General features: G+C 35.7%; 2 protein-coding genes across 5 annotated transcripts in view; one reads left to right on the top strand and one right to left on the bottom strand.

Moving 5' to 3' along the window:
* The window catches only part of B3GNTL1 (UDP-GlcNAc:betaGal beta-1,3-N-acetylglucosaminyltransferase like 1), a 133070-nt gene extending 126495 nt beyond the window's left edge, over positions 1-6575 (bottom strand). The window contains exon 1 of one of the 2 annotated variants that reach the window (XM_074265023.1): positions 6481-6575. The gene's annotated coding sequence lies outside the window, so the exon portion shown is untranslated. The remainder of the gene's footprint in view (positions 1-6480) is intronic. The other variant, XM_074265022.1, reaches the window with a different exon arrangement.
* A 115-nt stretch (positions 6576-6690) lies between these two features.
* The window catches only part of METRNL (meteorin like, glial cell differentiation regulator), a 48907-nt gene continuing 33140 nt past the window's right edge, over positions 6691-22457 (top strand). Inside the window, exons 1-3 of one of the 3 annotated variants that reach the window (XM_074265033.1) lie at positions 7079-7205; positions 7776-7973; positions 14619-15007. In XM_074265033.1, coding sequence (XP_074121134.1) covers positions 14695-15007 — 313 coding nt within the window. In that variant the 5' untranslated portion in view covers positions 7079-7205; positions 7776-7973; positions 14619-14694. Of the gene's footprint in view, positions 7206-7775; positions 7974-8173; positions 8314-14618; positions 15008-22457 lie in introns of those variants that run through there. The other 2 variants (XM_074265032.1, XM_074265034.1) reach the window with 2 other exon arrangements.

The raw sequence follows: 22457 nt of genomic DNA on the forward strand, positions 1-22457 counted from the left end.
TTAATAAGGAAAAGTTAGAAGCACTGGAAATTATAATAAAAGAGCAGTTTAAAAAAGAACATATTGAATCCACCACTAGTCCCTGGAATTCCCCCATATTTGCCATTAAGAAGAAATCAGGAAAATGAAGAATCTTAATAGACCTTAGGAAAGTTAAAGAAAGAATGGAGAGTATGGGAGCTTTACAACCTGGGTTAACATCCCCTGCTATGATACCAGAAAATTGGCCAATGTGAGTTATTGATTTATAGGATTGTTTCTATACTATTATCTTACAGAAGCAGCATTGCAAATATTCTGTTTTCTCACTGTCTAATATTAATCATAAAGCCCCCACAAACATTATCAGTGGAATGTTCTCCCTCAAGAGATGAAGAACAGTCCCACACCGTGTCAACAATATATAGATCAAATTCTCTGTCCCATTAGACAACAATGGCCCACAAGTTTATATTATTCATTATATGGATAACATTTTATGTGCTTATCATAGTAAAAAAAATTACCAACTATTCTTGAAAAGTTGATACAGTAATTTGAAAAGTATGGACTGAGAGTAGTTCCAGAAAAAAATCCAACAGGAGCCTCTATATAATAACTTAAACCACATTGTAAAGTCCCAGAGATTAGACATCATAAGGTAATTATGGAAAGATATATTAAAGACATTTACGGACTTCCAAGACCTTATTTGAAGATTACCAATGATGACTTGCAATCTTTGCATGACATTTTATGAGTGGCGCCAGAATTGGATTTCCCTAGATCCATAACACAATCTATTTTAGATTCATCATTTAGATCATAGAAAAGAAACTTCAAGATGGTAAATTATCAAAGATTTCATCAAACATGGAGTTTCCTGTCCTGGATACCTAACAGCAACTCATGAGTGTGTTTGTTACATTATCAGGATCAGATATTTGAATGGTTGTATTTTCCATCTCAATCATCATTGTCAATAATTCCCTATCTCTTACAAGTAGCAGAATTAATACAAAAGGGATTGGGTTGAGCTAGAGAAATTCAAGGAAATGACTCTCATGTAATTCATCAATCATATATGCAGCAACAATTGGGAAGTCTGGTACAACAAAATTCTGAGTGACAAATCCTTATATATATATATATATATATATATATATATATATATATATATATATATATATATATATATACTTATGTGGTGACAACAATTGGGAAGTCTGGTATAACAAAATCCTGAGTGACAAATCCATATATATATATATATATACTTATGTGGTGACAACAATTGGGAAGTCTGGTATAACAAAATCCTGAGTGACAAATCCTTATATATATACTTATGTAGTGACAATAGATAACTTCTTCAATTTGTATGAAAGCAGCAATGTGTGTTTCCAAGGATAGTACAAAAACAACTCATTTAAGGTGCCATAACTATTTTTACATATGCCACAAAAAATTGGTCGAGCAGCCTATTACATAACACACCAAAAGAAATGCATAATCACAACACCATATAATTCCACTCAAAAGAATGAATTATATGCTATCATAATAATATTAGAGGAAAATCATGGTTTCTGACAGCAAATATTCCATGTTTATTTTACAAAATATAGAAACTGCTATTATTTGCAACTCCATTAACACTGATATTTTCCATTTATTTAGAAGATTGCAAACTATTATACATGCGAAAAGTCACTCTCTTTTTTGCTTCCATATTAATTCACACATGAAACTACCTGGACTGATAAGTGAAGGGAACTCTTACAGAGCAGTTAGTTAGAACATACATTTCCACAGTCCAGCAAGCACAACAATCTCATCAAATATATCAACAATCAGTTCAATTTCTACTCAAACAATTTCACATCACTGGAGAGCAAGTGAGTGAAGTTCTGCACTTCATTTGAACGGTATTGTTTACCACCTCATGGTGTGCAGATAAATCCCAAAGGCTTTAAAAACCTTTAGAAATTTGTCAAATGGATATGTCATTATTTCTCTTTTGGAGGTTTATCCTTTATACCTGTCCTTGTAGATAGCTTTTCTTCTTTTGTAGTAGCCACTCTCCAAACTGGAGAGTCTATAATTCATGTTATTGAACATATGCTTGCTGTATTTGCTTCTATAGGTGTACTTCAGTTGCTAAAAATGGACAACAGTCCGGCTTACATGTTCTCCAAATTTAAGCAATTTTGTTTGCATTATAATATTAAACACATATTTGGCATGACATACATTCCTTCAGATCAGGCAATTGTTGAATGTAAACACTGTAATATTAAGATGTTCTTACAAAAACAAAAAGAATGGGATATGAGGACAAGCTATGAATAAGGTCATATAAACCCTTAATTTTTTAACTCTTAATGATCATGGATTTTTTCCTGCTGAAAGATTGTTTCAGAAGCATAAGACATCTTGTTCAGATAAGGAACCAGTAGGAACTATCCTTTGGAAGAATTTTAAAACAGGCCAATGGCATGGACCACATAAATATGCTTGGATCTTCAGATTAATAAATGAACTTTGCTAAAGCACCTGCTTGTTGCATGTCATACTTTCACCTCAGCAAGGCCTTTGAGCTGGTCTCATTTCAGGATCTTACATCTTAATTAACAATGACTTTAAACAACTGGGTTTGTTCTTAAACTTTGGGGTTTTTTGTTTTGTTTCTAATTTTAAATTTTACTTGGCATGGGATATGACCATTTTTTTAACCTCTTGATCCAGCTTGTCAATAGTTGCAATTAATTATATCTGTCTACATATATATCCTGGTACTCAACTGAAAAGTCAAAAACACATCATGTGAGGTCACTTATAAAAGCTACCTCTAAGGATAAATATAGTTTGACAATGGTATGTGTTCTGCTCACTCTCCTCCTTTCAAGCACTATTGATATATGTGTGTTCCCTCAAATTTGAAAATTTGCTAATGCTATGTTTATTTCTTAAATCTGATAAACATTTGCTAATGATGTAAGGAAACTAGAACCTTGATTGATAGTTTTCCTTTCATCATAAGATTAAATAATCACACACTAATTAGAACTTAGAAGCAAATTATCAATGAACTTAACCAAGAGGAAGGAAATAAATACTAATTTGGTACTTACAATAGACCAAGCACTTTTACAAAATTCTCTCATTTGATTCTCAAAATAATCCTACCAGGTAAGTTCCATTATTACCCTAATTTAAGAGTTATAGAAACTGAGGCAAATAGAGGTTGTCACTTGCCCAGAGTCACACAGATAGAAAATTTGAATTCAGGTTTTTAGGCCCCAGTGCCTACCAGGCACTGTCCTACCAGGTATTTCCAGACAAAGCCATATTAGAAGCCTCTTTTATCAATCTGCTCCTGGGTCACAATGAAGACAGATTCCTATCTTCCTTGCACTTGGAAATTTGAACATTCCATGTTCACTTGAGAGCTAATTGATGGAAATTTGCCATATCACTGCACTGTACATTATACCTTGGGGAAAAATGAATTTTATCAGTAAAAATTACTTTTTTTTCTAAAGAGGCTTTGCATGATTTTGTCAATTAATGTTTTCCACCATCCCCATATCAGGTTAATAGCTATCTTTTTTTTCCCCTTGTCTTGTTGATGTTCTTTCAACTTCAAGAAGCCTATGACAGAGAAATCAATAATAACCAGTCCAGATGCTAGATTCCTCTGAAGGTTTTGCTTGTTTTCTGAATATTAATTGAGCTGTTTTGCATCATCAGTTTTCATTACTGTTGTTTTGTTTTTGTTTTACTACACTTTCCTTAGTGCTTTGGTCTAAATGATATTATTTCTTGTGTATGAATGATTAGTGAAACATTTGACTTCCCACACCAACAATCAATGCAACATCTAACAGTTGTTAATTTCTTTAAGAGCTACAACTTTTGAAGTTTCCTTGGAGTAATGTTAATTCTTATAAATTATAGAATTAAAAACAACAAAAAAGAACAGTGAAACCCATGTATATGGCACAAAATCCAACACAACTAAAACAAAATTAAAGATAGGGGGAAACCAATTCAATCTGGTTCTATTTAGTTAAGGTCAGATGTTCTGAGTAAGTCAGATACCAGAAGTTTAATACATCCACTATTATCACCTATGGAACCATATCAAAATTGTTGCTTGTCTCAAGTAATAAGCATAGTGCTGTACTATGGAAGTCTTTGTTTCTGGTTTGATAGGCCACTGTGTAGTGGATGAAGTTATTTCTTTCCTCTTTTATAAAAGCTAGAAGGGTATGTAGCATACCAATTCTGAAAGCTTCTTGTTTATGCTCTAGACTAGTAATGTCAAACTCAAATAAAAGTGGAAGCTAAAAATTGATTCATAAGAATACTTGTAGGCCACTTAGTTTTAAAATGTGATATTATCTGTTTTATTATATTTTTATTGGGTATATTAGGGAATGTTGCATGCCACCCTTGATGGGAGAGGCATCAAGTACGACACCTCTGCTCTAAATTAAGCTTGCACTTTCTGTTGAAAAAGAAATGTCATTTTAAGTGTGTATTTTATTTCAGCCTGACAACTCTGTGAGGCTATTACAAAAATTATTATGCCCATTTTACAAATGAGAAAACTGAACTTGGAGCTGTTAACTGACTTGCTCATAGGTACACAGCCAATAAGTGTTACAGGTGGGATGTGAAACCTTATGTTGCAGACAACAAATCTAATACTGTATCTAATACATCACACTGCCTTGCAATTGAATGCATTAGACACAAATATCTTTCTATATGTACATATCTATATCTCTATACAGGTATAAATATATCTGCTGCATCCCGAGCTAGTTGCTCCTGTTTTATATCAAAGCCAATAAATCAAGTAAATATTTATTAAGCACTTAACTATGTGCTTATACTTTGATGGGAAAGACAATATATAAATAAGCAAGTATATAGAGAATAAATACAGAGTAGAAGGAAGGTAACTCTAGCAGGGAAGGCATTTTCTCCCCCTAGCTTCTAGACCAGAATCATAATAGAATACTACCTTAGCCATGAATCAGCAGACCTTATCCAAAACTGTTTTGTTTTATCTAATGTAGACTTGATTATACTATTATATATATATATATATATATACATATATATATATATATATATACATATATATATTATTCTATAGTAAAATTCTGACTTCTGTCTCTATATCAAGGGAAGCCTTAAGGCTTAATCCTAGGGACTCACACCTATCTTTCAATATCCCTATCAATAATCACTACTCCCAGAAACTCATCCTGCAAATGAACTTGCCATTATCAGTCAGTGGTTAATATGAACAGAAAGAATAGATTCAAAGCTACTACATTTACTTCCACTAATGTTATTTTCTCCAGAGGAAGTTCAATCTAAACCCTTAGGTTTTTTGTTTGTTTGTTTGTTTTAGGAGCACTGCTTCTTTCCATATCATTCCCTGTCACCGTGGAAATCACCATGGTTTCAGATTCATGGAGTCTATTGGATGTGGCAGACATCTGTATTCATTTCCATATTCATTGTTCATGATTCTACAAACTTCCATCTTCAAGTAGCCTTTACTTTTCACACTGAAGATCCTTTAAAAACACCATTCCCATATAGAAGTCAAATATTTAAATTGCAATTCCCTAATTTTTTCCCAGAATTTATCATCTGTTGAGAGACATCATCATGCAATAGAAAGAGGGTGGGGCTTGGAGTAAAGACAAACTAAAGTTTATAGTTTGTAGTTGTGTGATTGTGGCTTCAAGATGTGTGATCATGCAACTTAACCTTAGTTTTCTCATCTGTAAAATAAGGAAGAGAGGCAGATAGCAGATAAGAGTTTTCATGGAGTAAGGAGAATCTGAGTTCAAGTTCTGACTCAGACATACTAGCTGTATTTAAATTGTCAGCATTCCAAGCATCTTTGTCACAAAAGTCACAAAAGGAACCCAATTTTTATCTGTATAAGAAGTGGAAATTTCCACAAGGGGAGGTTCCCATTCTTTACCTTCCCCTCCCACACTAAAAAAAGAAAATTTCCAGGGGAATAATACCTGGATTACTTACTTCAAATATTTTGATAATTTCTCTAAAAAGAGCTTTGAAAATGTGTGTGTATGCTGATATGTTAATATCAGCAATTATTGAGTTCATAGTCATCATTGCCTTTTGAATTATAAGGAGACCTTAGAAATCATCTAATTCAACTTCTGGAAGAAGAGAAGAAACAGGTGAAATGCCTTGCTCAGGCTCACACAGATATTTAGTACTAGAAACAGAATTTGAAACTTAGGTTTTCTCGCTCTAAATCTGGAAGTTCTTCCATAACTTCAGTCATATTGGTGACCCAATTATCACAGCTTTCCACAAACACTCTGCTAGCCAGATAGACATATAAATTGAGGTTTAAATTCCTGAAGTGGGGAAGAATAGAGTGAAAAAGAAATGGGGGCCAGGAAAAAAAGGAAAAAAAGAGATTCCGATAAATACTACCTTCTAACTCCGAGTAAAAGATGGAGTGGAGAGTCACAATCTTCCCTCCCAGTCCCGGCTGTTGAGGTGATGTGGCCACTGGACTGTTTCAGGCGGGGACTAAGCTGGGCGAAATTTAGAGACAGGGAGAGAGAAAAAGATGCGTAGGGGGAGGAGAACTCTCAGAGAGTCTCCGCCCCTTAGCAGAGTCTATCTTTAGCACCTAAAAAAGTTTATTGGAACTTTGCTGCTGGGAGAGAGCGAAACTCTCGGACTGCAACCTAGATGGGAGGAAGAGAGATCGGACTGGGGGAACCCTGGTGTGCCAAGTGTTGATCCCATCTTTCTGCCCCACGATGTAGTGACCCTTTCTGGCTTTCTGGACCTTAGTGGATTCTTCACTTATTTTTTCTTGCTAAATTCAGCTGCCTGTACTGCTCTTGTTAACCCCAGCTGCCCTGCCTGAATTGAGAATCATAATCATTTTTAAAGGGGAGGTGGGCGGACTGGAGGGAGAGAGGGGCCAAGCCCCAGGCTGGGGGCTCGTGAGGCAGCTCCAGGCTCAGCTGTAATTGCAGCTGGGGGAGCATGGTGGGCGTAGTACTGGCGGTCCGAGGACCAGCAAGGCAGCTGTGGCCATCATCGCCGCTTCTGCTGCTACTACTGCTCTTGCTGCTGCTGCTGCTGCTGCTGTGCAGAGGAGCCTCAGCACAGTACTCCAGCAATATGTGCAACTGGAAAGGGAGGTAAGAAGTTAGCCCCCAAGACGCTCTTAAATTCACTCTTCTAATGACTTCTTTATTTTTCCATCCCCTCTCGGATGGGATGGGAAAAGGATTTACCCTTCTCCATTTCATTACTGAGGGAAGAAAATGCTTTCTTCTCTCCTTTCCTGAGAATTTAGCCCCGGAAAATGCGAAGTCGACTGTGTTCCGGAGCTGTTCCATCCTTGTATCCCCCCCTTCCTCTTCTTTTTTTTGGTGGAGTCTAAGCCTGGAGTGGGAATGAAGTGGTTTGGTTGGAATTTAGATGGGGTGGAGGTGGTAGGGACGCATACAATGAGTCAGACCAACTGGTCCCCGCTCTCTTGGTGAGCGAATTCCTTCAGACCCTCTAACACCCGGTTTTTAATTAGAACAAAAAAAAGCCCTTCTGGGGATGGGGCTTCTTGGTTGTCCGTTGGAAAGTAAAAGTAGCTCCCTCTATAAATGTAATATTGTAAAGCGCTTAACAGTGCCAGGTACATAGTAAGCGCTATATAAATGTTAGCAATTATTATTAATTTTTATCATCATTCTTACTGTGACTTTCTCTAGGTTCGTTCAATTGTTCTATCCCTCTGGTTCGAGGCTGTGTTCAGTTCTTTAGCTTCCTGCTGCACCTAGTCCTGGCCTGCTTCCCCACTCTCGGTTTATTGCAGTGCTTGGAACTCCCGGGAGAGGGTGTAGGGCAGAGGAGTATGCATTTCTTCGAAGAAGTAGGGACATTTATTCAAGTAAAGATTTTCAAAAAGGGTGAGTGGGGTAAGAGGGAAATGTGATTTTTGTCAGACAAAAGTAGGAGTATTTATACCTACCGCGGCACTCAAATTTTCTGCCCTGTAACCCCGAAATAACTTGTTTGATAGCTTGTGAGGAGTGACCTTTTAAACTCCAACACACACACACACACACACACACACACACACACACACACACACACACACACACACACACACACACACACACGACTTTCTGCTAGGAGTATTGGGACCTAGTGGCTTGCTGATTACCAATTCAGAGCCCAGTTAAAGGCGGCATTTCAAGGCTCCAAACTCACTCATTGAGTGAGTCTCATTGAACCCCAAAGTCATTGGTGAGTTTCACAAAAGAAACAAAGTTTTTGTTCTTCTGAAGAGCCAGCTTCTCCAGGCTTTAATAGATTCAGCCTTTTATTAAACCATCTGATGGGACACCTGAGGTAAAGTGGTTTTTGGTCGTTGTTATAATCGGATTTAGCTAGGATCCTGAAACCATTACCACTAATATCACAACGTTCCTATTTGTTACCTCTGCTAGCAAAAATTGAAAATCTGACATGAACGTTCCAAAAGGGCTTGAGTGAGATGGGGGATGGGCTGGGAGTAGGTTGGGTGAAATTTGCCTTGAATGTTTCTTCAACTTGTGATATTAAAAAAAAAAAAAAAAAAAAAAGCTGGTGAGGGAATGGCTTTTTGGTATGTGCATATATAATGAGATATTTACCTACATATATGCATAACATCTGACTCGTATAATTATATATGTGTAGATATGAGGAAAATATTATGCCAGTATTTAAACTATTATTTTAATTAGCTACCAGATTTCATCAAAGCTGGGCCCTAGTTTTTAAGATATAAAAGGAACCTTAATGTAATAAGCCCAGAACAACTATATTTCTTCCCTGCAACCTCTTTTTCTGATTAGATTAGATAAAAATATGACTGGATCAATATATGTGTATTTATACGTCTGCGTACATATTTGAACATTTTTGTCATAAAACTGATTTTTGGTAAGCCTTAATATATATATTTTAGTAAACTCAGAATGACTTAAAAAATAACTTTTCCTGTTGTTATTTAGTAGGCACCCCTATCTGATAATTATAGAATTTTGAAAAATCAGTATTATTGCATTTTTTTTCTAATAAACTTACCATAAACCCCAAATAGGGTTACTTATGTTTTAAAATTGAAAATGACTGAGTAGGGGTAAAATTAAGAGTTAGCAGTAAATGTCCAAAATTAATCCTCTTGTGGGGTGGTGGGTAGAGGAAAGGCATATCCCATTTTGGAAAAGAAGAAAAATACTCCACCCGTTTACAGTGGTTTAAGCCAGTATCTTTTAGAGTTTTTTAAAATTTAATATTGCTATTTCTTTTGGGAAGGAATAGAATGACTTAGATTGTGCTACATGCAGCAAAATGAGTTTTTCTAAACCAATACCTTTTTGGCATTTTGGTAGACAATTCTAAAGTTGGTCTTAAGCCTCTTATGATTATACTATATTCCTTGTGTAACAATGACTGTTGCTTTTAGGTTCTTCTCCCACCACTGATATTTTTAGGATTTGGGTGGAGTTTCTTTGTTCTAATTTTTTAAACAAGACCTAATTTTGTAGTTAGAGAAATTTTAAACCATTTTCAAATCCCCAAAATACAGAGTCAGTTTGTGTAGGAAAACTGTCACTCTTTAAAAAATATATTGGACAAATGTATAGAACAGATATCTATGTAGATATTTTCCTTACCCCCTAAAAACTAATTCTTGAGATCAGTAGTTGGCTATAGTTGACTACTTTGAGAAGTTATTTATTTATTGGTAAGTAGTATTTAATTTTTTTCCAATTACATGTAAAGAAAGCTTTGAACATTTATTTATTTTTGAGAGGCAATTGGGGTTGTCACTTGCCCAGAGTCACAGAGCTGACTCTGAAGCTGAGGTCAGATTTTAACTCAAATCCTCCTTATTTCCAGTCCTTTATTCACTTTATCTTCTAGCTGCCCCTTAACATTTATTTTTTAAAATAAGATTAAGTTTCAATTTTTTCCTCCCTCCTTCATCTCTCTTCCCCAAAATGGCAAGCAATCTGATAAGGTATATGCATGTATAATAATGTAAACATTTCCACATTAGTCATGTTGTGAAAGAAGAAACAGAATAAAAGGGAAAAGCCCCAACTCCTCTCCCTCCCCTAAATGAAAATGATGTATTCTGATCTGCATTCAGGTTCCATAGTTTTTTCCTCTGGATGTGGATAGTATTTTCATAGCATTTTCTATTATGAGTCTTTTGAAATTGTCTTGTGTAACATGCTGTCATCTCCAGAAACTGCCATTTGCTCTCTGGTCTAGAGGAGAGACTTCTTCCTCCAGAGAGCTGCCTCAAGTCTGGCCCAGACAAGAGACTCTCTCTCCTCCAGAGAGCAGCTCTAACTCTGACCTAGAACAGAGACTCTCTATCTCTGGAGTGCCGCCCTCTTTTATCCTCCCAGAGAATGGGCATGGAATAACGCAAGGGCTTCTGGGAAAAATTACTTCAACCAATGAACTTGCTCCTTCCCAGGAGTTCACACAAGTAAAACTCCCAGTAAAGGCCAGAACTAGAGAATTAAGTACCAACTAAGCACTTAGTAAAAATCTAATATCTCATTATCTCATTAGCACTTAGTAAGAACCTAACATCTCCCCCTTTCTTTTGCTTTAGAACATAGGGTGGTCGTTACCTTGAAACATAAATCCATCAATATGGGAGGCATTACACATAATTACATAGATTACATAAACACATAGTAACATAGTAACATAATACATGCTAGAAGTATGTAACAAATAACATGATCAAATAATCATAAATTGAGAATTTATAAATGTCCATTGTCCATTAGTCTCATCTTGTATTAGGAAATCCAATGATTCCTGCTGGTTTTAAAGTTCTTTAACAGTCTTCTTATTAGCCATGCTCTTTTGGTGTCAGATGTTTCTTAGATTTTCTCCTTTGTTTTGAGATCTTTCTCTTTTTCTGTCTCTCTCCAATGGATAAGGTAAAAACGACTCGTTGGCACCCATCTGATTCCTTCTCCATCTGAAGAAATACAAGCAAACCCTCTCTCCCAGGCAGTTAACCTATCTAATTACCTTCTTTTTTACCGCTTTCTAAATCTCTTATCATCTGGCAATTACATTGGAGTTGTTTGAACCGGACACAGCCCTGTTAGTTTAAAAGGCCTGTTTTCTCCCCAAGTGTAATCCATTTTTGCAATCTGATTGCCTTTTGACTGACTTATCAGGTAATCTCTTTCTGCCATGTGATTGCTTTTCTGCTGGTTGATCAAATCAGAGCCCTCTCCTTCTAAAGGCTCTTTGGGTGTAACATCAGCTGCCATCATACCCCAAGTCTTTTTTTGCCTGGGGCCCTGGACCTGGGCCCCTCATCCCGTTTCCCTGAATTATTCTACACTCTGATGCCCAATGGAGTATTCTGTTGCATTTTGGACATGGTGTTTTAGGTCTTCTCTCACCCTGTCTTCTCACCCTATCTCCATATCTACACTGAGCTCTTAGATGTCCAATTTTTCCACATTGAAAACATAGCCGAGTTTCTCTAGAAGTCCCTTGCCAGGAGGAACCCTGTCTTTCCACATTCATCATTGTCGGGGTGTAAAAAGCATTTGTTCCCACTGTAGCACATCGTCTTATGATCTCCTCTAAAGGAGCATCTTTGTCTAATCTCCATATAATTCTTTTGCAAATCTCATTGGCATTTTCTTTAGCCAGATGTCTGGTCATTATTTCTGTAGCTGCATTTTCTCCAATAGTTCTTTTGACAGGAGTTTGCAAACGTCCCACAAAATCTGCAAAAGGTTCATTGGGACCTAGCTCTATTTTAGTGAAAGCCTCTCCCCGATCTTTCTGTCCAGGGAGGACACCCCAAGCTTTTATTGCAGCCTTAGCAATTTGCTCATATATTGTCATGGTATAATTAATCTGTTCTGAATTCTCTCCATACTGACCTTCACCAGCTAAGTGCTCAAAAGTGAATTGTGTGTTAACTCCTATTTCCAAATTGCATCTGACTTGGATTTTACATAATTCATGAAACTCCGCAAGTCATAACACATTTTGTCCAGGTTCTAGACATGTCCTTGCTATGGATTTCCAATCACTCAGGGTTAGGACTTCATAAGACAAACCATCTAGTAACATTTTGACATAAGCTAATGTAACCCCATAAAGGGTACAACCTTTTTTCAAATCTTTAATTTTCTTTAAATCTAAAGGTTTATATCTTCTCCTTTTTTGACCTACAGAGTCAATATCTTCAATCACAAGATTCTCTCTTAGCTTTAACCAATGCTTTTTCTAATCTTGTCATAGGCTTAAGCTGCTTCACAGGCAATTCTGTTTGTGTTTCTGCCTCTTCCCCTCCTCCTTCTTGCTCCACCCCTGAAGGGTTAATTGAGGGAGGAGATGGGAAATGCTCCTGTTGCTCAGAATTGTACTTAACTTCATTGTTATCTGATTCATCCTTTTCACCTAGTTTAGTTGACACCTCCCCATTTTGCTCCTTCTTCTCTTCCTTTAGAATAACAATTTTTAAAGCCATTTGGATTAAATTGTAGGTATGAAGTGTATCTTTGGAAATTGAGTTTGGTTTGGAATTGTAGTGTTCACCTAATTGCTTTCCTACTAATTCCCATTCATCTAGATCCAATTCTTCTTCTAGAGAAAAACAAGGAAATATAACCTGCACAGTTTTTAAAAGTTCAGTAATCTCCTCCAAAATTATAATCAATCCTTGGCTTTTCATAACCTTGATAATGCTTTCCAAACATTTTCCTTGAACAGAAGGCGTTTGCCCCATTTCACTATAAAAGATTGCTGGTTTAGCCCTTAACAAGTTAAGTTCCTTATTTGTCTATTAGAATGCTCACTTAATCTTTAACAAAGTTTCCTTGTTACTCATGGTTCTGGGTCAGAGAGATTGAGATCTGGATGGGAGGCTTTTTCACTGGAATCAGGATCGTATCTGTCCCTGTTCTGTCGCCAAATTGTAATGGTCTGGTCTAGCTCCTCTGAAGGGCTCAGAATAAGTCCTTGTCAGGATAAGCAAAAGTCCTTGCCCCACGTTGGGCACCAATATGTAACGTGCTGTCATCTCCAGAAACTGCCATTTGCTCTCTGGTCTAGAGGAGAGACTTCTTCCTCCAGAGAGCTGCCTCAAGTCTGGCCCAGATAAGAGACTCTCTCTCCTCCAGAGAGCAGCTCTAACTCTGACCTAGAACAGAGACTCTCTATCTCTGGAGTGCCGCCCTCTTTTATCCTCCCAGAGAATGGGCATGGAATAACGCAAGGGCTTCTGGGAAAAATTACTTCAACCAATGAACTTGCTCCTCCCCACGAGTTCACAAGTAAAACTCCCAGTAAAGGCCAGAACTAGAGAATTGTTAAGTACCAACTTAGCACTTAGTAAAAACCTAATATCTCATTATCTCATTAGCACTTAGTAAGAACCTAACAGTCTTGGACCACTGTATTGTTGAGAAGAGCTAAGTCAATCATAATTGATTGTCACACAATTTTGCTCTTACTGTGTACAATTTCTCTTCACTTCACTCAGAATCACTTCATTTAGATCTTTCCAAGTTTTTCTGCTCATCATTTCTTGTAGCACAATAGTATTTCATTACATTCATATACCATAGCTTGTTTGGCCATCAATCGCTGGGTATTATTTCAATTTTTTATTTGCTGCCACAATAAGAGCTGCTATAAATATTTTTGGAGATGTAGGTCCTTTTCCTTTTTTTATGATCTCTTTGGGATACAGACCTAATAGTATGATTGCTTTGATAAAAGGGTATGTGCAGTTTGATTGTTCTATTTAGAAGATCTTTTTCCATTGGAAAGATTCAAGCTTTGCTACAAATATTTAAAGATGCACTCACCAGTTCCCTAGATATATTTCACCCTTAGCAAAATTGTATATGGGTGACATTGTTCCTTTTTTTGGGGGGGGGGCAAAGCAATTTGGTTAAATTTTGGTTAAGTCCAGGGTCACACAACTATGTTAAGTGTCTCAGGCCAGATTTGAATAAAGGTCTGAAGACTTCGGGGTAGGTGCTCTATCTACTGTACCATCTAGCAGCCCCATCTTTCCTATTTTGAATACAAACGGATGAGAAGCAGGAAAATATACCTGACTCTCTGAACAATAGGTCACAAAGGAGAACAACTGCGCCTAAATGGAAAGGGAACTTTGGAATCCTGTGGGAGTCTGTAAGTTCCTGTCCCTCAGTTTTGAGCTTTGGATATATGTTTGAATAGAAGCAATTTAAATTGATGAAATAACAAAAACAAAACCCAAGATGATATGAAAACAAATGTATTCACCAAATCACCAAAAACTAGAGCATGAGTATTGAAACTCTGGTCAATTAAGATTAGGCCATTTTATTTTTTGGAACTCAAAATATGATGGATAACAGATGATGAATGATGAATGATTGCTAAGAGAAACTAGAATATACCCAATTTTTAAATTGAGACAACCTTGGCAAACATCTATTGATTTGCATGAACAGTGTGGCTGATCCAATGTGGTAATTCCTGTGTTAATACTTCTTTTCTCTTCTTAGTGGACTGACTCATGAGGCACATAAGAAGGATGTTGAACAGGTCTACCTCCGATGTTCTGAAGGATCCATTGAGTGGATGTATCCTACTGGAGCACTAATAATTAATCTTCAAACAAATACATTATCATTGTTTAATAAACACTTAACAATTTGCATCAAACTGTTCAAGAACTCCATGGGAGCAAATATTTATTTGGGAAAAAATGGAGAACTGAAGCTATTGGTTAGAGATGGAGACCACAGCCCTAGAAAAGTCTATTGTTTTGGATTTGACCAAGGAGCTTTGTTCATTGAAGCTACTCCACAACAGGACATTAGCCGGAAGCTTACAGGTTTTCAGTATGAACTGACAAATAAAAGGGAAATATTTGATTTGTACAAAGTTTCTGGTGAGTAGTATATATTGAATGATAACCAGGCCATGCAAAAAGTATCTCCATGGCATTACACATTACATGAATAAGCATTCTGAATGTTATTATATACCAGGATTCATTGTAGTGCATTTGGCATACCATAGTTCAAACAACCTCTGTTGTATGAGTTTAGGGGCTTAAAACTTGTTTTTGATCTCTAATAGTCATAGTGTCAACATTATGACTTGGATAAAATAAGTCTCTCTGGACCTTAGCTTCTTCAGTTTTAAATGGGGCTAATAACACATTACCTAATTTATAGACTATTATAAGGAAATTGCTTTGTAAATCTTAAAGCATTATAGAAATGTGAATTGTTAGCAATATTTTTAATATTGACTGTATTCAGTGGAAAGAGCACTGACTCGATTTGGAGCAGTTAAGTTCACTTTAGGACTCTGGTGGTTACTAACTGTGGGACCCTGAACAAGCTACTAAAACTTTCTATGCCTCAATTTCCTGAATAAAATGATGGAATTAGACCATCTTGGTCTAAAGCCATGATCTATTAACAAATGATAACAACAAACATTTTAACAACTTAACAAAAGCAAAAGAATAAAAGCTCTATTAGTGATTAATCCATAAATCAGGGTCTCATTATCCTTTTTCCATATCATAAAAGAGTCCTAGTATGTATTCTGAAGAAAAAATAAATGGAAGTCAATATAAACTTGATGAACTTAAATTTAAGCATTACATTCTTATTTAAAACTAGTTCCTAAAACATATATTCATTTTAAAACTAACACAATTTGGAAACCCTCAAAAGGGAAGTGTTTTTCATGCTTTGAATTGTTGCTTTTTTTTAAAAAAAAATTAGGACTACATAGTTTAAAAATGTATCTATTTCCTGTGTAATATATCTATAGTTATATCTATCTTAGAGCAGTGGAACTTGGGAATAAATGTGTATTACTAATATTTATTGCCATATAATGAGTGATAAGCATATCTGATAGAATTATACATAATTAACACCCAGGCTGATACAATTTGTTTTAAAAGTTTCTATTCTATCTGTTCTGGGTTTTTTTTTAATCTTAATAAATCCTTTTGGCAAGATTTCTTTATAATATCAGTTGAATTCAGTATTTGTCAAATATGTGAATTTTTTTCCCTAGTGTTTCTTTCTTTCCTTTACTTAAATGTCACAGTGTTCAGATATTAGTAATGCTGAAATTTTGCCAAAAATTAGGCACCTTTGAAGACTAAACGTAATAATGTTTACAAAGATGGTAGTGATTGCTAGTTTTATGGCAAATTATATTTGTGTTATAACCCATGGTAACTGATAAATAATATAGTTGCTACAAAAAAAATCAAGTAAAACATTGTTTTCTTCCAGAATTATTTATTTCAATTTGAATCCTTTCACTTTCAGATTATTTTTTGGCTTTTTAAAATAATTTTTATATATTTTTCTTTTTTAAAGCATGTAACTTATTTAGGAATTATCAAAGTGCTGCTTTGCCAGTAGCAAATCTTTATATATACAGGAAGCAATGTATATGTGCTGATATATACAAAGTAAGATATTTTCAGGATAAAAAGGAAACAACAGAAGTAAGGCACTAGAATTGAGAAATATTGGGAAAGGCTTCATGTAAAAAACAAGACTTGAGGTGGAATCCAAAGGAAGTTAGGGAAGTGAGTAGGTAGAGTTGAGGAGGCCTGGAGGACAGCCAGAGATAATGTCCAGAACTGCAACATGGAGTTCATGGAATAGCCAAGAAACGAATGACACTAGATCAAAGAAAACATGTTGGGCAATAAGGCATAAAAAGACTAGAAAAGTAGTAGGAGGATGTTGGGTAATTAAAATTTTTTGTTTTGTTTTGCTGACTCACTAAGTATTTATTTGGTCTGAAAGAATTTAGATTTAATGTACAGTGGCTTTGGGAGATAAATTTTAGTTTTAATAGTATATATTACATCCTGTATACTCAGCATTATACTATTTCATTGAAATATTCTTTTCCTCAGAGAATAGCTTAATGGAGAGACATGCAAATAAACCATTTATATTTTAAATACACATGGGATCTTTGTGGCATTGTGGAATTTGTTTCTTTCTGAAGTATGGCTGGCTCCATAAGTGCCAATAATAACTCTTTGCAATAGTAGATAATTTTTGCGATAGCTGGAAAAAAATTTCCTGGTGATAATGCTCACTGAACCAACATTGATGGTTGCTGTGGTAGCATAGTTTGTATCCAAGCCCATTTATATTTTACTTTAATATTGTATTCATCTGCATCTTGAATTTGATTTCAGCTTAACCCTCTTTTGACTAAAAAAGAGAAGCAAACCTAATTATTTAGCTTAATTATCTGGTAGTATTTGTCAGAGTATTATTTCTGAAAAACAGAATTAAATTCCAAAAACAGAACATTAAATTCTAATTTATCACTAATAAACTGAAAACTATAAAGATAATTCAGGCACCATTTGTGAGAAAATGAAAATCGTTGGGATTCAAAATGAATCATGATCACGGGAGACAGTACAATGCAATAGAAAGAATTTGTTGGATTTGGGAATCAAAGATGTGATTCAAATTACAGCTTTGTCATTCAGTGACCATTTAATCTTAGGAGAGATGGTTATGAGGATTTTGAATGCCAAACAGCATTTTGTATTTTATCCTAGAGGCAATATGGAGCCTCTGAAGTTTATTGAGTAGAGGAGGGACATAATTGGACATATGTTTTAGGAAAATCATTTTAGTGGCTTGAATGAAGTGGGGAGAGATTTGAAGTAGACTGAATCAGTAGGAGGGCTATGCAGTAGCCTATACATGAGGTGATAGAAGCCTGCATTAGAATAGTGGCAGTATCAGAGAAGGAAAGAGGGTATATACTTAAAAGATGAATTCTAGATTGTGAGCCTGAGGGACTGGGAAGATAGTGTTGTTAAAGTAAGAAGAAATTTAGAAGTGGGAGAGAGTTTTAGAGAAAAAGAATGAATTCTGTCTTAGATATATTGAGTTTAAGATATCTACTGAACATCCAGTTTGAAGTGTCTGAAAAGTAGGTGGAGATTGGAGATTGGAGATAAGCAGAGTTTGGGGCAAGATAAATAGATTTGAGAATCTATTTGTTGTTATTGAGATATTTCAATCATAATTGACTCTTAGTGACCTCATTTAATACCTTCTTAGCAGAGATACTAGAGCTCATTTTATAGAAGAAAATCTGAGGCAAATAGGGACAAATGCTTTGCCCAGGGTCACACAGCTAGTGTCATAAACTAGATTTGAACTCAGGTCTTCCTGACTCTAGACTAGGTATTCTAATCTGTTTGCTCGGCAGCACAGAGATAGTAATGAAATCCATGGGAGCACTTGAGATCACCAAGTGAAACAATGTAAAGGGAGAAATGTTTATTTTGAATTACCAATTTTGCTCTGGTGTTTCTCATCCTCTTTTGTAGCCTTGTGTGGAAAGCATAAAATTCATGAGCTTTCTTGGAAAACATTTTGTCTCTTCTCATCTGCTTGTGTTTTTCAATTTCCAGGATCATATCCTTAAAGCCTTCTTTACTTAAAGAATCTTTGTCTAGTGATGGTTATCTTATTTTCCTTGTCTGTGTCTTATATTCGGTAGAAATATTGAGAATGCCATTTGTGTCTTTGTCAAATGTTACTTTAATCTGAGGAGCATCCCTGGGGATGGGGGAGTCCAAACTTGCCAAACAGGTTGTTTTCCTTTATAATTGCTCTATCGTCTTTATAAACCTCAATCAGCAGACAAGGCTGGTTGTCTTGAGAATTTGGTAAAGTTCTGGGTCTGCTTAGTTAGTGGGTATGAGGATATTATGAACTGACATGACTTCACCAGCAGTTTCTGTGTCAAGGTAAAGAGGAATGATTTCCAACAGCAGCAATCCTCAGATTTATTTTCAGACAAGCCTGGACAGCTACACTATAGTTGAGGCTTCATGAGGATTGATATTCTTGTTGAGTTCCTTGCCATTGAAGAAGCCCTGCACAATTTCTGGATTTGGGGGACCTTAGAGGAACCACCTCTTAAGGTTATATCATGATTCTGTGGTTTATCTAGTTTAGTATCCTTTAGAACCTTTTTGACAGGGTCCTATGTGCCTTGGAAGAGATCAGCATCCAGCTTTTCAAAATAGTCATTATCTTCATAGAAGAAGTCAGTCTTACTGCATTCCTGAGTACTGGAACACAGGGTGCATTTTGCATATTTATAAGTGGTATGCGGTTGGCAGATGGCTCTCTTGTTCTCACTAATGTCCTTGTGTTTTTGCTTGAACTCAGAAGTGAAATGGTTGACTATGCAAGTCAAAGTCCTCCCCACTCAAGTGGGTATCTCCAGTTACTGACTTGACAATAAAGATGCCATCTTCAGTGGTAAGAATGGAAATATTAAAAGTGCTACCTCTAAAGTCAAAGATCAACACATTTCTCTCAGCACCAACTTTTTGTTTAAACCATAAGCAAAGCTCATTGATGATTCAGAGAACATTAAAACCAATGATGATTCTAGCATCTTTGGGAGCTTGATGCCGAGAATCATTGAAGTAGACTGATACTGTGATGATAGCATTTGTGACAGTCTTCCCATGGTAGGCTTTGATAATGTCTTTAATCTTTGTCAAGACTACAGAAATACTTCTTTTGGTCTCCCCTTTGTATTCCACTTAAACCTTAGGCCTGCCTGAGTAGATGCACTTTTGTGAAAGGTCAGTGCTTTATGTCTGACTGTACGACTGCATCATCAGACCTGTGACTAATCAAATGTTTGGCATTAAACTTTGTGTTGGTGGGGTTCATTGCAACTTGATTATTTGCAGCATCATCAATTAAACAGTCTGTGTCAGTGAACGTGACATAACTTGGGAGGGTCCTGTTTCTTTGATCATTAGCAATGATCTTTACTTTCCTGTGCTGGAAGATTTCCACACAGATATAAGTGGTACCATGACCACTGCCAACTGCTAGTCCCTTCAATATGTTTGTTGGAGGCCTGGATCCTTATCCAGATCATGCTCTTAAACACAGAAATCCCTCATATTATCCTGGGCCCATTTCACTTCTCCTTTTATAGCCCTTAGTGCAATGGAACAAACCTTTTTTACCCTACATAAGAGGAAATATCCCTATTGAGTCACAGGAGTTTGGGAAGAAAACAAGACTCAGGATTAATGCATTGTCACAAAAGTCAAGTTTGGAGTATTTTAAAGGAGAAGTAATGATTGAAATCTTCAAACTCTTTTTAAAAAATTAAAACCTTTTTACTTTCAAAACATATGCATGGATAATTTTTCAACATTAACCTTCACAAAAACCTTGTGTTCCAATTTCCAAACTTTCCTCCACCCCCCTCCTCTAGATGGCAAGTAATTCAATATATATTAAATATGGTAGAAATATATGTGGAATCAAAATATTCAAATTCAAAAGGGTCAATAATAATATTAGGAGAAAAGATCTGAATTTAACTATGGAATTCTGCAGTGATCTTATAAGGAAATAATCTTATAGTGATAGAGATCTGAGGTAAACTGAAGGTTTATTATAGAATTATGAATTTTGAGCTGGAAGGGATTGTATAGGCAAGTCTAACACCTTGATTTAGTAGCTGAGGAAACTGAGACTGAAAGGTTAAGACTTAACCAGAGTTATAGTGCCTCAGCCCTGAGTACCTGAAGTGATTTGATCTCTGGTTTTCCTCATTCAAATTTCTATGCCATTTAGTTAACTCTATTAAGTAAGTATTGGGTAAAGATGATTGGAGAATTGTAGTTATCATTTGTGAGAGTGAAAAGAGATACAAATAGGATAGAAGCAGCAGAGACAATGAAACTTCTTTTCAGGATAGGGAAATCTTTACTTCTTAGAATGCAAGAGGGGAGAGAATGGTGGGGGGAAAATCAGAATATGGGAGGAATATGGTGAGATCACTTAAGAAGACTGAAATGAATACTCAATTTGAGGTACATAGCAGTGCCAATGATTTTAGGTGACTGATACAAATGATACATAAACTTCAAATGATGAAAAGTGGATTGAATTTATCAGCTGAGTAATAAATTTTATCAGCTAAAATTTATCAGCATTGGGGCATGTGTGGAAGAGATCATTTCCCATAGGTAGAAATGTTCATGTCAAGAAGGACAATAAGATGTAGTAGTGTCAGATGGGAGCTAGGTTTCTGTTGAGGCTAAAGGGTAGAGAAAAAAAGATGAGAAATAGATTTAGGAGAAGGTCTGATTGTCTGAAATGGACCTGGGTTCTGTAAGATGTGTAGAAGGAATGATTTCCCTGGATATATAGCATAAAGACCTGGGTGGTATTAGCAAATAATGGGTATGGAATATATTTATTTGATGTGCTTTCTAAATGTATGGCCTTGGTGTATAAAACTACAAGTCTCTTGCTATAAAATTGGTCTTAAATTGGATCCTATATTGAAGTCCTTTAAGAGGGAAAGTTCATTTAAATTAATATCTCTCAGAAGCCTGAAAAATATTATGGAACATAAATATCATGACTAGGAAAAGTTGTTTGAAGATTTGAGGACTAGAGCAGCCAGGACAAAAGGCCAGAAAAAGATTGTATACAAAGGGACAAGTATTTTTGCTTCATTTAATTTGATTCTCTGGTGTTTTTTACTCTTTTAATTCAGGGATTTTAAAAGGTGAGGAAAAAGTGATTTTCATAGAAAATTCTAATATAGCAAAATTACTGTTTTTCCATCAAATCCTATCTATTTATCTATTTTATTCTCTTGGATATCCCCCCTGCTTGAAATTGACTTCCTCTTTGCCATAGAGCCCTTCACTTCCTTTAAGATGCAATTCAAGCACTGTTTTCTTCATGAAGCATTTCCTCATCCTTTTAATTGAAGGATCTGTTCTCTGAAATTGCTTTGACACAGTACCTTTTATATATTCTGTATACATTATATACACAGGTTGTCTCTCCAATTGAGAACAAAATCTCCTTGAAAGAAGGAGGTTTTATTTTTATTTCCATTATTTATTTATTTATTTTTGCATTTCTAATACCTAGTAATTCTATGGTACCATGTATTGAGTAGGTACTTAAAATTTTTTGCTAATTGATTGAGGGATAGCCATTACATTCTGATTCTCTATTGAAAGAACAATCATAAATAGGTTTCTTCTAAACAGTGTCTTTAATTTGTAGCATTATTTCCTTCTAATTTCATAATTAAATATGCCTACATTTATAAAGTCCCAACAAACTTGTTCAATGAGTTAATAACATTCCTAGATCCTGATTTTAGAACATGAGAAAACTTTCATAGAAACAAAGAAAAGTAGGCAGAATATGTTAATAATTCATTAATACTGTCCAGAAAACTAAGTAGGAGATTCACAGCTTTATGATTTTAGTCATGTTTTTCCAGTTATGCTCAAGTCTCAATAA

This window comes from Sminthopsis crassicaudata, chromosome 4 (genome assembly GCF_048593235.1).
Source record: "Sminthopsis crassicaudata isolate SCR6 chromosome 4, ASM4859323v1, whole genome shotgun sequence".
Classification (NCBI taxonomy): Eukaryota; Metazoa; Chordata; class Mammalia; order Dasyuromorphia; family Dasyuridae; genus Sminthopsis; species Sminthopsis crassicaudata.